This window comes from Grus americana, chromosome 2, assembly GCF_028858705.1.
Source record: "Grus americana isolate bGruAme1 chromosome 2, bGruAme1.mat, whole genome shotgun sequence".
NCBI lineage: Eukaryota > Metazoa > Chordata > Aves > Gruiformes > Gruidae > Grus > Grus americana.
Genome location: NC_072853.1, coordinates 90,877,317 through 90,893,641, shown reverse-complemented (window position 1 = coordinate 90,893,641; position 16,325 = coordinate 90,877,317). Strand labels below are relative to the sequence as shown.

General features: G+C 35.8%; 1 protein-coding gene across 5 annotated transcripts in view; it reads right to left on the bottom strand.

Annotated features, from left to right (window-relative positions):
* The window catches only part of RELCH (RAB11 binding and LisH domain, coiled-coil and HEAT repeat containing), an 84,595-nt gene that overhangs the window by 55,602 nt on the left and 12,668 nt on the right, over positions 1-16,325 (bottom strand). For 4 of the 5 annotated variants that reach the window (XR_008575678.1, XM_054814859.1, XM_054814860.1 and 1 more), the window contains exons 2-7: positions 11,439-11,528; positions 3,255-3,326; positions 3,091-3,146; positions 2,861-2,974; positions 779-982; positions 596-687 (exon numbers count right to left, since the gene is read on the bottom strand). Coding sequence is in view for 4 of the 5 variants with exons in the window: in XM_054814859.1 (XP_054670834.1) it covers positions 596-687; positions 779-982; positions 2,861-2,974; positions 3,091-3,146; positions 3,255-3,326; positions 11,439-11,528 (628 nt within the window). In the remaining variant the exon portion in view is untranslated. The remainder of the gene's footprint in view (positions 1-595; positions 688-778; positions 983-2,860; positions 2,975-3,090; positions 3,147-3,254; positions 3,327-11,438; positions 11,529-16,325) is intronic. The other variant, XM_054814861.1, reaches the window with a different exon arrangement.

Sequence of the window (16,325 nt, the reverse complement as noted above, 5' to 3'; positions counted from 1 at the left end):
CTGTAGTGGTGAATTAATAAATACTATCCCACCTGGCTTTGAAATGGTCACTATGCAAGCCAATAAAGCCACTTAATTACGTGTTTGCCCATATGCCGTACTGGTGTATCTCTTAAAAGGAATGTTGTCTTATAGCTTACAGAATCATATGTTTTGACTAAGCTTTTAAAGTCTCTTTTGTTGTTGTTGTTAAAGATACTGTCATTTCTACTAGTCTTACTCTGTAGAAAGAAAAACTGTGTTGAAAGAAGTTATTAGAACAAACATCTTTCTAAGAGTGTTTGCAAGAGAAAACCTATACAAAACACATTAGAAATTACCCTGTTTTCAAAGTAAATAAAGAAGTTGCACTGAAAGAACAAAATCCATTACAAAATTAAACGATGTAGGTAATAAAAGGGAAATAGTCTCTTTGAAGTCTCTTCCTTTTTCTAAATCAAATACTGTGTATTAAAAAGGAAAGACTGCCCTGCTCTGAAGAACTCCTAGTAATTTTCTAAGTGTAAGTTGTATGTTTTCATATATCTCAGCTAGAAAAACACTGAGAAGTTATTCCAACATTTATCAGTAGTGGAGCAGATTGATAAGTACATACCTCTCAAGTCTTTGGATTTGTTCCATCAAAGACCATTTCTCACTGTTTAACACACTAATTTGATCTTCTAATTTTTGCACTATTAAACATTGCTAAATACAAGATAGAAACAGAAGAGTTTAGTACAATAAAGTTAAGCAGTACTGCAAACAGCTGAAACATTTATTTTGTACAAACTCTTACTTCTATTGACTGTGGTGTTGTTTCAAATACAGGGACACTCCCAAGTATAGGCGTAGCAGCCTCTAGCTCATCATCTTCTACACCAACTGATACGTCCACCACATCTCTCGCAGCAACATGATGGTTTCCAAAGTCACGATAGAGTTGTAACAGGTCAGGAGGTTTTGGAATGTTCAAGCCTACATCATCCCAAAGTTCAAAATCCTTCAAAGGAATAAGAGAAACTAAAGCATACAATATACTGCCTTTTATTTTCCTTTCTCTTCCTCATTTGACTGCAGGTCATACAACAGCAAAATAATCACATCAAGATTTTATCGTAGGAAAGAAGATGAAAACTTCAATCAGATAGCAAGAAACAAAAGTAGAAAAAGGATCCATTTCATGAGTCAAAGCAGTTTTGCCCTAAAGGCAGCTCTAGGTAATGCACTAAAGAGAGGATCTTCCAAAAACATATAGATCACAATTTACTTTTTTTCTAGGACGTGAACACTTTCTAGAATCAGATATGACATCGATCAAATTCTAGCAGAAGCCAGTGCAGTTGATAGAAGGCTTTCTCCTGATAGGGGTATAATTTTGTTCCCATCTCATTCACAAGCACAGGTCAGAAGCAGACAGTCAAATACCTGAGTAGATGACTGATAGACAGGGTGCATATTCTCAGTGACATTTGGACATACCCGTATTAATTGTGTAGAGGTCTGAACAACACTAGGGCCTCCTGCCTCAAACCATCCATATATGTCCCTCCTTTTCACATTGACATGTTACTATCCTATTATTACAAGATTATTCCATGTCCATGTATATAAATAAGCATCTGCACTGTTATACAGGAGTCATGATGGTCTCTTTAATCACATGAAATTAATTTTTTTTTTTTTAACCTTTTTCCTACTGTTCACAGTTTTCACTGTACTTTTCCATAGTCTGGTTACATACACCTATTTGAAGAAAGATTGTTTTCTAAAAGAATGTGAATAATCTAGAAAAAATCTGCATTCTATATGTTAATTGTAGTATGTTTATATTTACTTTTTTAGAATTAAGAACTGTCCCCCTCTTTTTTTTTTTGCTAATTGTCTCACAAAATAAAACATCTTCAGTTGAGAACATGTAAAAAGCCAGGATGAATTATTCATCTTTTCTCTTTTTGGGGCTGTATCCTGAACAAGTATTTGTATGAAACGTAGCACTGTTAAACTCAAATCTTAAGTGGATGATCCAGAAATTTTATTTAACAACCCATTTTCTTTACACATTAGGATATGAATTGTAGGAAAAATACAGGAGGACCAGCTATAAATAGAACTCGTTGAAATTAAATATTTAATACTGAATTCAATATTTAATTCTTCTGGCAATATTCCAGTTTTGTGCTGAATATATACTGGGTGTTGATGTTATGGGGTGTTTTGTTCACCCAGTAACAGTCAGAATGTAATCAGAACCTTCCAAACATTTGAAGAAATTTTTCCCATGAAATGCAAGCCAATAGAGACATAAAACTAATCATCTTAAAAATGCATCAAAGGACAGCTATGTTTGGAAATATCCAAGACAACACCTTATTACTAAGAGCTTTTCCAAGACCGTATTCAACGCTACAGTATGATTAAGTATACTCGTACACATATATACGCCCGGGAGATGACAAACAATAAGTATATTGTATATCGTGCACAAATCAATTGAGTATGAGTTAAGGAAAAGATTACATTCAAAATTCTATTACATCCACATTCTTGAGTTTAATTGGAAGGGTGTCCATCAGAATCCAGGAAAGGGTGTAAGTACCTGTAACTCTCAGTATTTTTCTTCTTGTTTTGCTTCCTTTTTAAAGAAATGCAAACATTCTGTCTCTTTCCTACAAATTTTAGGAAAATACTCCTCAAAGTGCTGTCCTTTCAAACATGTGGTTCATATATGAAAATGCTAACTAACATATTTAACTCTCAGAATACTTGTATGTATGAAGTGACCTACATGCACAGGAAATACCAGTTAAGCTCACTTGAGTTTATGACAAGATCAGAATATGGAAAGTAGGCATGTAAAAAACCCACAAGTAAACTTTACCTGATCATGATTTTCATCTGAAAATGTTATTGACGTAAGCTTGTAACTATTCTTCAATAAAAATTCATTAACTAGGAAGTTTAGAGCTCTTTTCTCAAGAGGTCTGATTGGCTCCTGGAAAAAAAAAAACAAACAACAATACACGACATCTTTGCTTCATCTGCCTTCCATATACAGAAGCACGTCCGTCTTAAAGTCCATGCAAAGCTCAGTTATGATCAGCCACCTACCTGAATTTCAGGACTTGATTTATAATTTTTTCGTTCCTGCAAAGGAACTTCATTTTCTGGGGAGGAAAAAAAAGTAACTAAATTTTACTCTTTCACACAGGATGAGCTCAGCTACTTCTACATTGTTCAAAGTAGAGACTTAAGAAAAGGTTTATGTACACCACCTGCAGCCTGAGTCAGGTTGGCTCGGAGGGCCTGTATGGTCTCCTTGGCTTTCCGTAGTTCAAACTCCAGGACTGGACAGGGATTTGGATTAAACACACACAGGCATCCAACCAAGGCAAGGGAAACAAAAATAAAATATAAAAAGCAAGGATGGGTGTGAAAAAAAATATACAGTTTGTATTAAACAGAAAGCATGCAATCTTTATGGAACTTATGAACACATGCAGCAGAGTTGGTCTGAAAGCAAACTGGTGAACATTTTCCATAGTTTCATTGACCTTGAGTTAGCTAAATCAAAATTTCAAGCTGTCTGACAAGGACTCGCTGTAGGGTCTTAGGGTCTTTTTTTTCTCCTTGCTTTTAACTTTGTGTATTACTGGGAAATACTTGTTATTTCTTCCCCACTCTTACAATCAGCTGATACTGTCAAATGTTTTGATCTCTTGGGGCAAGGGCAGTATGTGGGCAATCAGAGGACAGATCATGAAGCAAAAATGCTGGCAGCAGAGAAAGCTGTCTCCATGTAGCAAAGCTTAAACCATGAAGTGAATGTACTGTCCCATTGAGACTACAGCGGTTTTTTTAGAATAAAATTATACACCGAAATTTTAGTAGTTTAAATGGCAGAACTTGAAACACACTTTATTTTACTACTAAGAATAATCTTGTTTTAAATCTCTATTTTAAAATGGTGGAGTTTTAGGAATACCCTGGAGTTGATTAAGATTTTGAATTTAGTTGAATACATTTAAGAGATGCACAAGACCAAGAAAAAAGCAAAATATGCAGCTCTCCTATAGTACTTACAGAGAAGCTTGAAACAAAAATGTCTTTGCTCCATTATTCTTAACAGTGATTCTACACTTTCAATGATCTAGAGTCAGCTTTAGAGATTCAAAATTATGTAATTCTAGCTGGCCTTATCACCTGCTCCATCTCCCCAGCCCCTTGGTCACTGTTAAGTGTTTCTCACGTTCCAAAGTTTCCTCCAAAAAGGGCCACTATTGCTTTGCTTGCACTGGAATTTCACGCGTTTTGATGTTGAGGTCAGAGGTATACTGTGGCTTCAAATTTTAAACCCCTGTACCTTTGCAAAACATACAGTAAATGTTCTTTTTGTAGCCATTTACACTTAGAGCATCTAAGGGAACCTAAGGAATTACCAGATAATTACATGCATTTCATTAATTCTCAGATTAATCTAATTACACTTAAATATAGTTACCAGAAAGAAGGATTCTTGTACTTAACTAGATGAAATGAGCACAGAACAGGTACCATAGTGAAGTGTTAAACTATTCTGAATAGACTATCTAACAGCTACTTTCTACCCATAAAAACTAAAAAAGTTAATAAGAAAACATTAATGGGATTTTTAATCATTGCCTGGAAACAACTGAACATGGCATTTTGAAGTGTTTACACAAAGGACAATGCATGGCAGAAACATTGCATTGGCTCTTGCTTCTAAGAAATGCTACTGAAGACTACAAATAAAACGGTTCCTCTTCTGAACATCTGTTACTAAGATTCTTTTGATAATTAGCACGCATGGAAAAAAAGATTCACTCAGTTTGCATTTATCCATAAAAACTGAAGGAGTAACTACAGTACACCACATTTGCTACATGAAAGTAATTTGTTTGATGCACAGAATTTTACTGCAGTAATACAAAAGCGCAACTGAGGATATGATGAATAAAATATGTAAAATCTCTCTAGTATTCAGCAATGCTGATCTGCAAATACTTCTGTGCAACAAAGTTAGAAAATGTTCTTGTAGTAAAGTATCTAATAATTTTAGCACTTCCTTGCATTTGAGTTACTAATTCACAGTTACAATTCTAAGTTGGAAGCCACTAATTTGTTAGTTTTTGAAAATTGTAAAAAAATTCAAATTAAGTAATTCTTCTGATGGAAATGACTATGTGTTAACATTATTTTTGTAAAATATTTTCAAAGACCAGAACAGTTGCAGATCAGGAGTGCCCTGCACTAGAATGATATAAATAATAAAAAAAAGTTAGAAAAACAACACAAACTAGGAAAAACTCAGGAATCTCATTAAGGAAAATAGGAATAAGACATGTCTGAAGGCATAGAAAGCCAAAAAACTCATGTCAGACAAACCCATGTCAGACGGCAAGAATTAATTTTTAGTGAACTGTCATGATGCTGAAAATTCTTAGAAGCCATTAGGACTTTACCCATTGAACCTTAAAAGTAGATTACTCTGCTGCATGTTTCTCTGTATACAGTGGAAGATTCTGGACATATATTTGAGAAGTTGTCACTTCGCAGCATGTCACAACAGCCACATAATTCTACGACAACACAGCATTGTTACAGTTGTACCTCATACCCTCGTCTTACTAATGCCACCATTATAGTTGCCACCATACAAACCTTGATGCATCTAAGTCACAAATTTAGCTTTTACTTGAAGAAGTTTGTAGCGTTTTTTATATAAACATAAATACTGAAATCAGGTTGTAGCTATTTACAATCAAATATTAAATTATGATTACAAGTTCTTTATTTTAGAAGCTATACTGAAACAGAATCTTCTGCCAAAATACATAATGATTTTTAACTGAGCATGTGTAGTAATGAAATCAACACTGGAAATCCCCATTTGTTGATGATATGACATTCTCTTAAATAAAAAGAGCAATCTCTAACCCCTTTCTTTGTAATCATTGTCAAGTACTGACTTTTAAGGTAAATGACCTGATCTATCTCTCCCCCTCTCCTTCTGTTGTAAAGCTGATGTACCTTAGAGAAGTTAAGCCTTCAAAAGTACTGATAAAGCCAGCTAAAGTTTAACTTCATGCTTGACTGAACTGATAACATGTAAAACTTATTATAGCACTTGGTGGAAAGAGCTGACAGTCTTTAAGAAGGATGCACAGAAGAGTTTTGCTGCAAACAGTCTGGGAAAGGAAAGAACAAAATTGATTCACCTCTACATCAAGAAAGCAGAGAACAGAAATCTAGAACGCTGAGGTTGGTTAATCTTCCTACAAGGAAAGGGTATTTCTGAGCAATCTCTCTTGCCTTAGGGGAGGAAACTGTTCCACATTTAACTGGCTCTCTTGCTTTTTCCTTTTATAAAGGACTCAAATCCCTACAGCTACTGCTCTGAAAAATACTTAGACCTAAAAGGGCTGAATCTTTCAAGCAAGCAACTAAGCATTAGAGCAAGATTTTCAGATTAGCTATTTTTAAATTTTTCATTTTCATGCAGCTAATCTAATACACCTTAAAAGAGAAATGCATATAAGGAGTGGGTAGCTTGTCTGCTCAGATTTTAAATTTAAAAATGAAGCTTTCTGAAGGATTTTATTCTATTCACCCACATTTATTAATGACTTCATAAGTTACTGAACCATAGATTCATCAGTTAGCTATAAAGAACAACCTGTGATTTGGGATACTGAACAAGTTGTAATCTGCATGATGAACAGCAGTCTTGTTGGGCCAAGGCCAAAAAAATGAAGAAATAAACAGTACTCCTAAAATTTTTTAGTACTTGCTTTTGTATAAACAGTATTTTTTCCAATTGTACTACAATTTTACATTCTACATATGAATTATCTTGTCAGACTTTTGCATACTTCAGTATGAAGTACTTCAGATGACAGTAGAAAGGTAGTGTTACGTTGTGAAGCCGCTATATGGCATTCTGGCATTTTCTTTTAAAATAGTTCTCTAAGTATCAAGGGCCCCTGTGCTTACCTAGCTTTCCTCAAATCTGGACATACTGTTACAAGTATTGTTGTTGTTTGTTTCCTGTTATTTCAAGTATGACACCCCATTACATTTGATGTATTTGTGCATATATTTTGAGTCAATCAGAAGAAATTTAAATTCTTTGATGATAGCTAGCAATAAAGCCACTATCACAGTATGTCTCAAGACCTGAGGTTTCCTAATTCCCACTTCCCTGAAACAAGTCCTAAGTAGAAGTGACCATATTTGCACTCAGTGGTGAAACACTTCAGGATGTAACACAAAGAGACCTGAACGTTATACTACAGCACAAGAGATGACTATCAAGCTACAAAAATTATGATCAGCACGAGAGTTCATAAACAAGCCAACAGAAACCTTAAGTGGGAAGCCAACACTTGACTCATTAGCCTCATTAATGCTTTTAAGTTAATGAGACAGGACCAGCTACAGAGAAGACCTGAACTACACCGGACTCATCTTTAGGTTCAACCCTTGGAGACTATCGACCTGGAAGGAAATTAAGGAGGCTTACAACTGCTTAACAGTGCTTATGACAGGAAATGGGAAGACAAAACCAGACTCACTTCCAGGACTTTTCCAGAACAAATTGAACACAGAATGTTAGCAAGTGATTGTTGTATTACAGATGACTTTGTTTCATTTTTGGTTTGTTTGTTGTTTTTCTTGAAGGTTCTCCTCTGATTTTGATTGCATAGTATTTATTAAAAACACAAACAAAAAGGCTCTATAAAAAGCAGAAAGGGTGAACCTAACTCTAGATAAATGAAATCCTCAAAAAATAATGAAGTGCTTTTTGAACTTGTCTCTTCCAAGTCCTGACAGGGACAGCAATTTATTCTGCCTATCAAAGATACATAGTCTAGCCAGATATCAATGCTAATGCAGGGAGACCTGAGAACACAAATGACTGAAATGGGGTTTGATTATGAGAATTAATTTTATTACCACTGAAAACACAGCATTGTGTTTGTAAAATTATCAGATTCTCAGAACAGTAGATGTCAAAGGCTAGCAATACTAAATATTTTGAATTATGGAAAGCAGAGTTTATAGATCACAAACATACTTGTGCACACAGTCAATTTAAGAAGTGGCAGAAGATTCAGTTCCTTAGACTGAATGTCAGATGACCTATTTAGACCAAATGCTGTGGGTATTTGACTTCAAGTTAGGTGTACTCTTATTCCACAGGAATGGAACAGGTTCTCCATTCTCTGGTTGTTTTACGAAAATGAGTATTTGGAGACGGTTTACTAAGCCTAATAAATCCTTCAGTGCTGACTTTATATTAGCACCAACTGTTTCAGTACTTACATGAATCCAGATTCAAGACTTATTAGTATTAAAGAACAAGTTGTTTCCACCTAGTAAATTGCAAGCTCTAAGGATGCATATATTTTTTTAAACTCTTCGTGGACTACAAATGTACTGTCCAATTTGTTATACAGCTCTCTATATTTATGTTAAGATCAGGTAGATGAGGAAGAAAATTGATGTTTTCTAAATTGCAGTTAGTTTTGTCATGCTCATCCACATCCTAACTGGCTTTTGTGACTTGCATCTTTTCAGTCAAGCTGATAATAATATTATAGAAGAGACTTACTTAGCTTCCTTTGATCAGATTTTCCAAGTGACAAGTTCACACCAACTCTTCAAAATATGTTTGCTTCTAGGCCAAATTTTGATTCTAACACCAGATGGAATGAACTGGGCTAACAGATTTGAAATACCAAAATCCATTTCAAACAAGAGTCTTTCTAGTTATTTCTAGGAATTTTTGGATTGGTAAAATAAAAAAATATGGCATTTAAGTCTAATGCCACCCATAACAGCAAAAAAAAAAAAAAAGATGGCTTTGGATGGTATACATGCACATTTTTTTGATTTGGTGCTTTCTAACATTGCCATGGTATAAAACTACTTGTAAATGGATATAACTTCAGTTTTAAAGTCCTTCTGACTCACGACTAGTTTCTTTTAGTGACTAATGTGCATTTATTTCCTATCCTTCATTTGACGTTTGATTAGGGAATTGATATGGAAATCACGGGTTCTGTCCAAACAGTAAAAACCCAAAGATAACAGCATGAGAAAGGCATTTACAAAAAGAAGGTATCCAAACTTCACTCTGAGAGCTATCAAAAGAAAAATATGACTATCAGATCACAGTCTCAAGCTCTTGCAACAGATTACAATTACAAGCATCAAAGCTCTTTGCCGAGAAGAAAGAATATGAGAAGAAATAAGCAGGATGGACTTCTAGTTATGTTTCAAAGTGCATTTGCAGCTAAGAACTACTTCAAAAGCAGAAGTTATAAGCCAGAGTTTGTTCAAAGAAGGAACCGGATACGAAAAGTTTTTGAAACCTCTACTGACAATTTTTTTTTTAAATGTACAAACTAAATACTTAACAGTTTTCTGAAGTTTATTGCTTAGGTAGATTGTTTTAAACAGAATTGAGGCAAAAGATTTTAAGCAATTATAATTGAACCAGAATTTTAAATAGAGATAGGATATTTTGGAAAACTTCAAGCCTTTACAAACATCCAGAAATAATATCCGGTCTTGCTTTGTTCAAGTTCTTCTGTCACTTTTTAACAACTCATGGAAAAACTCCTCTAAAGGAACACAGAAATATAATGTAAATATCCTGCCAGATAATTTACTTGTTTATTACATATGACAGTGGTCAATTAATATACTTCAGAAATCTCTATTTTAGGATGTACTTAATTAAATTGAATATTTAATTTTAGGATATATTAATTTCATATGGGAAGCAATCAATATTTTGTCATTAATGTTCCATCAGAAGATTAATGGTTCTACTGGATGTCAATTCTGACTGGTCTTTACTTTCTTTAAGTATCTCTAATCCAATTCGGTTACCAAAGACAGCTCCAAGCAAAGATCAGACTAGCTCTCTCAATAATACTAGTGCTAAGAAATATTGGCTAGAAACAGGAAAAATCTACTAAGATGATGAAAAAATTAAAATATTTGGAATTTGCTTGTTTTTTTCCTTGTATTCCAGGACACCATTCAGAAATAAGAGAGTTCCTTAAACACGCTTTCTTTACAAGATTAGCTGTGTATTCACAACTTTTCCCTCCTTGAAACTGACTATGTATCTTGAAAAAGACAGTAATTAGATAGTAATAAGAATCTGGAAGTTTCCATATAAATCAAAGAACAGTAAGTACCTATAGTTCCAGAGCATCAAAATACCTGAATCTGCTTCATGTTCATGAACTTAATCCAGTCCTTTACCTCAGAAACACTGGCCGGGTAAGAAAAATGAGATTTTCCCAACACTTTTGTTTCTTCTCTCTGGCTCAATACTTGCTGCCATTTCAGACTGACTGAGAGAGGAAATTTCAGAATCAAGACCCTTTACAGAACTATGTTTCACCAGCCTTTTCTTTGCTTAAGAATGTGACAGCATCTCTGCTACAATGAAGCATGGTGGTTGAGAGCAGAGACAACAGCATGGAGCGGAGACATAGCAGCTTGCATCATTTCAGGTTTGATAAAGCTAAACTATGTGAACAAAGGTCACAACACCGGCAACCTTCATGTGCTTATATTAAACAGTACTGACAAGAAGTAAACAGAGTTCTGCAGCAGTTTCTAGAGAGATTCTATGGGTTTCTCTATAGAAGCTGTGAATAATTTAATATCTAAATGTAGAAAAAAGCCTAGAGAAACACAGCTCACATTCTAAAGAGATTATTATAATAATTTCAAATACAAGAGAAAAGCAGTCTCTGCCTTTGTTGAGATACTCATAAATCCTGAAATTAAAAATGTCATAGGCTCCTAAAGTTCAGAACAACTGCAAGAAGCAAACCCCCCTATGACTTCTTTGAAACGATCTTATACAATCAAGAAATCAAATGGGAGGGAAGAAAAGCACTACAATAAAGATTTGTAGCAAAAATGATTTATGGAACTGAGAAAATCCAAAGTTACTCTGGGTTTGGTAATACTTGTTTAATCTACACTTAAGCTATGTTTAAGAGATTACTTGCTACAGATCTTTACATCAGAAAGCTATCGCTCATGTGAGGTGACACACAGACTACTACACACTATTTTAGCATATGTTTCAGCTAAAGAGTAGCAGTCAGAAGGCAATATCAAGATACTGTTCTATTGTCAAAAATTGGGCACAATTTTTAAGTATACTGCTTACTTCTACCCTGGTGACATCTGGAATCATACAGAAGTATACCTGCCTGAGTATTTACAGTAATTATAGTAGAAGTGTCTGAAACATGATTATATCATTAAGTAACTAGTTAAACCACCACAGTGAAGTCTTTGTCATCTTCAGGAATGTTCATTTAAAAATACTGTGGCTAGAAACAACAAGTCAAATGGTAAAGTGGGCATTCTATGATTTCTAAATCATACCAAAAACTTACCTGCTACTCTTTCGTCTGTTTCCCTATTGCCATCATCAGAATATCTTGCAAAATCTAATGAATCAAGAGTACTGATGCTTCCAGCACGATCTTAAGGGAGGGAGGAGAAAAAAAAAAAAGAAAAGAAATCAGACAAAATCCTGAAGAGTTGACCAGCTTTGACAGAGAAAGTCAAAACATCTTCTCATTTCAGAAACTATAAATCAAAGGCTAAGTAAGTGTTCTGCAAGACTGAAATTTTACTGCATTTTCTAAAAGTCTGTCTCTAGGTAGATAAATAACCATGAAGAGTATGTCAGTAAATTTGAAATTAAAAAAAAAAAAAAAACCAACGTTACAGCAAGTTCAATGAACAGACACGGTAAGAAATGCACCCTTGTTCCCCAAAAGGCAGCATTTCTACCCTGTCCACAGCAGATGAGCAGTGCAGTGTAGCGCTTCCCCTTTTCCATGAGGACCTTTGCTGGGATGTGCAGGTGAGCATGCACAAGAAACCAGATACAAACTGTTCTGCAAGTAATTCTGTTCCCATTTTATAAAAACCTGTAACTGCCCCAAATAAGCTACTTCCTTTTCCCTTTTTTAGTATTTTAAGGCATGCTAACATGACTAAATACTTTTCTACATATGTTCTGTAACTTAAGTACATACCCCTTAATACACCTACAATAGCACGAACTGTACTTGCTTTCCTTTAATTTTGGTAGGTAATCCATTCCTTAGTAAATGCTGTAATAGTCACACTCCAGAATTAAATTCTTAATAAAAAAGATTAAGAAATTTAGTAAGGTTTTGATCTTACCTTGACTTTTTTCTTTTTTTGGGGAAAAAAAAAATTCAAACAAAATGCAATTTTGATAATTTAAAGTCTGCTGAAGCACACATTCACCTTTTTATTAGAAAAATGTGCAAAGAAATAACTCAGTGACAGAACCCAAAATAAATGGAACACGGTCCTAACACAACTGAACATGCAGAAATTATATTAAGTAAATTAGTATCTTTTCCCTCCTTTTGAAGTTAATTTCTATGTAGAACTTCAGAAATAATTTTAATTACATTAGAGCTGTTGTCACATTAACAAAGAACAAATTCCATATGGCTGTCAAAAACCCTGTAACTGTCAGTGGAAATAGAAGCACTTTCATCACTTGTCAGTCAAATTCTGTCATGACTAACATAACTGAAAGTATTTAACACACACACACTCCAATTCTGCATTATGTCAAAAAAAATCTACTAATTAGTTTCTTTTTTATACGTTTGAGCCTAAATTGTCCCTTAAGGTCTTGTGACACCCTCTCTACATACAGGCCAGCAGTAGACTGAACTAAGAACACCTGGATTGAGACAGATTAAAGCATCTACACTCACTTGAAATGCTATAGAGAATACCAAATTTGCCAAATCTAGCTGAGTTACACAGTACCAAAACTAAAGTGCCTGGCAACTCTAACTTGTCTGTTTTATGGACATAAAGTGTATGATACTGTACAGTTTATATTTAACCACAATTTTTTTCCCTACGATTATGCTTTGTCATCCAGGCAATGAAACAGACTGTTGCTCCTCAACAAGTCTCTATTTAGAATTTAGTTTGAAAACTCAGTGTTTGTTTGCAGCTTCTGGTCTTATCTACTGCATTTTTTCCTGACACTAACCTGACTTAATTCTCTCTAGGCTGTTCTATAGCGCTTAGCAGCGTAGTATAAACTCTTCGTTTTTACAGCGTCTTTGCAAAATGGACCACTGTGAAAATAAACTAGGTTTTATATATGGGGAACCACAGTTAGAGTGGTTAAGTTCAAAAGTAAACATGGATTTTGCATGCAGAGCATAAAAGTCTTCAGAGCTGACTTTTCAAAACACCTAACACCTTGTTCAGTAAGTACTGTTCCAATTTATTTCATTGGGAGCTGCAAGATCATTTTCTGAAATGAAATTCAAGACTTGAGTTAAAGAAACAGACAACATTCAGAGATCTCAATGAAAAGCTGACGTTTAAGAAAAGTGACCTAGTGTCTTACATAGCATCGTTATGGCAAAAACAGAAATACAACTCTGTTTTCTCTTGCAGTCTTGCTATGTTCACAGCTCAATTTTCTATTTCTCTTAGGAAGTAGGTAACATCACAGAAACAATGCTCAAATTTTCAGGTAAAGTCAACCACATCACAACTGTTGAACCATTCAAAGCTGTAAGCAACAAAACCTTTTTCATACGACTAGCAGCACGCTTTAGAGGCAAAGGTTCTCCCCCAACAACTGACAAAAAAAATCCAGGCATAAACCACAAACTTATTTGCCAAAGCAGCCAGAAACTTCTTGAGGGAAAAAAAAGAAAAAAAAAGAAAAGAAAAAGAAAAGAAAAAATATAAAAAGAAAAAAGAAAAAAAAAGAAAAAAAGACTTGTCTAGGAAAAAAATGGTGTAATTGAAGTTTCTATCAGGATTTACACAACAAAAGCCATTTAAGATGATACTAGCAGCTGTAAATCCAACAATGCATAATTCCCAACCAGGGAATATCAATCAGTTTTACAACCTGAATGGTCCTTATAGAAACTAAATAAAACCAAGGGGTTTTAAGATTTTAACACCCAGAAAATGGCTTTAAGCATCACATTTACATGCACAGCAGCAATTTGCAGGGTTGAAACTTGTACATTCACCATTTGGATTCCTCCTCATCATTACAGCGTTCATGATAACTGCAAACACCTAACACTCTCTTTACATACAGGTTGGCATTATAAAGAGACACAAATATCTGGATTCAGATTGATTAAACCAAACGAGGATGTGCTGAGGAGCACCAGCCTTATGGCCTGTTGCCTGCTACCATTATTTCCCTCTCCCATTACAAAAGTACCTGCCCCAGTTATCATCATCCCCCAAGCATGCTATCATTACTAAACCAAGCCAATTTGGATGTTAGAAGTCATTATGTCCACAGTGTTCAATCTAAAGACAAGTTTTAAAATGAAAACTGTCTTTAGGTATCATATTGGCGACACCTGAATCTACACAGTGAACTGTGTACAACTATCCAAATAAATGCTGAAGGACATGAAACAGTAAAAGACAACTGTATACACACCAGCTGAACAGTGTCTTCTCAACTGAGCACCCCACTAGGTGATACTTATTGCAGAACTCAATCAAGTTGGGAAATTATAGCTTCCATAATGCAAGTCAAACTAAATTGTTAGCTTGAATAATGTAACAAGACTTGTACCACTACTTTGCTATAGGACACTGCCTTTAAAATACATGGTGTGGCTACAGAAGTGGTTCCTGCTGTTAAGGTAAGAAGCCACCAGTGCCAAAGCACTTCAGCTGAGACTTCTCCTGGCCAAACTGGCTCCACAGGCATCAATGAATCAAGTCCCAGCTGTGGGGAAGGCCCAGTCACAGATGCTGTTGCACTGCCACAGCTCCCACTGAAGCAGGTGCTTTGAGCAGGAGGAAAGGAAGTGATATGGAACCTGCTCTCTCTGTCTTCAGTGCTGGTACAGTTACTTGAAGACATGCTTCCACCACAGCCAGGCTGGGTGAGGTGCAAATGGTGGCTCCACTCCCTCATGTGGATGTCACAAAGCTTGCAGTGCTGCATCGCCCTTGGCTGCGCTGCAGCATCTGCGCTGAGGCACAGCTGCTGTGGAGCCAAAGCTGAGGGGAAAGCAGGTAGCAAAGGGACCTGCTGCTTCTATCAAATGCCACGGCAGCACTCATGACCTGGATCTTGCCCTGCTGCGACTAGGCGAGATGAATTTTGGAGCCGTTATTGCACAACATATTAAAGCTTCTCAAGGAACAGAGCTGAGTGCCACACGGGAACTTAGAGGGTATAAACAACAAAGATGGATTTCTGATAGAGCCTACTAGGGCATCAGCTGTGGGATAACAAGGTGAGAAGTGAAAGCCAAATGAGACAGTTAACTGAAAATCACCCAGGAAGGTGAGGGCTGGCAAGCCTGCCAGATACATCAACAGCAGAGTCGCAGCACACACACACTACCTGGCAGGGCTGTGCTGAAGACTGCCCAAAGCTGAACAGTGACAGGCCTGCCTCATCGCTTCACCTACCTACAATGTCACTGTGGGGGTAAGCGTTATCTATTGCCTTACCCCTTATTATTTTCTCTGAGGGCAGTCATCAGTGGAGGTTTATCTCCTAAGACTAATACCCTCCAGAAAATTAGGGAATGACATCTTATAATCTCAAATGTTACGCTTCCATAAAGGATGTACCCGCACAGCAACAGATCAGAGGGTGAAACTGGTACTTCCCTGCTGGCTACGCAATGGCCTCATTCACCAGGAAAACGAGCAGGGCTGTTTCAAGGAGAGGAATCGGCAAGCAAGCAAAGGGCTGTGCTTGGCCACTTAGCTCACCTGAGGAATGTGAAACATCATCATTTTTCTGAAGTACAAGTAGTTGTACTCCAGTACACCGAGTGGAAGTATTTCAACTAAAGCATTCTAAGAGAGAACTACTTTCTGAACTGCTGGTGGGAAAAGAAAAAAAAATTTTTTTAAACAATGTATATTTATTCACTTTATTTTTTAATAAAAAATAAAAATCTTAGATTTTAGTTATTTTGCAAAGAATAATCAAAGCAGAATCTTGCAGTGGGAAACCACTGAAAAAGAGAAGTTCTGTTTCTTTTCTAGGAAAAAAAAAACCCAATGATGTGACACAGCAGCGGGAAGCCATTTTGCTGTCATGATACGCACATTCTTACCAACAGTCTTCTGTGCATGGATGTTACATTTCTTTCTCTAGTATTCTGAATTAAAATACTTTTTAATCAGCAATTCCTTTTTGTTAAACGCTTCCCTAGTGAACGGTAAAAAAATAATTTGTCAGTTTAATGTTTCAGAAA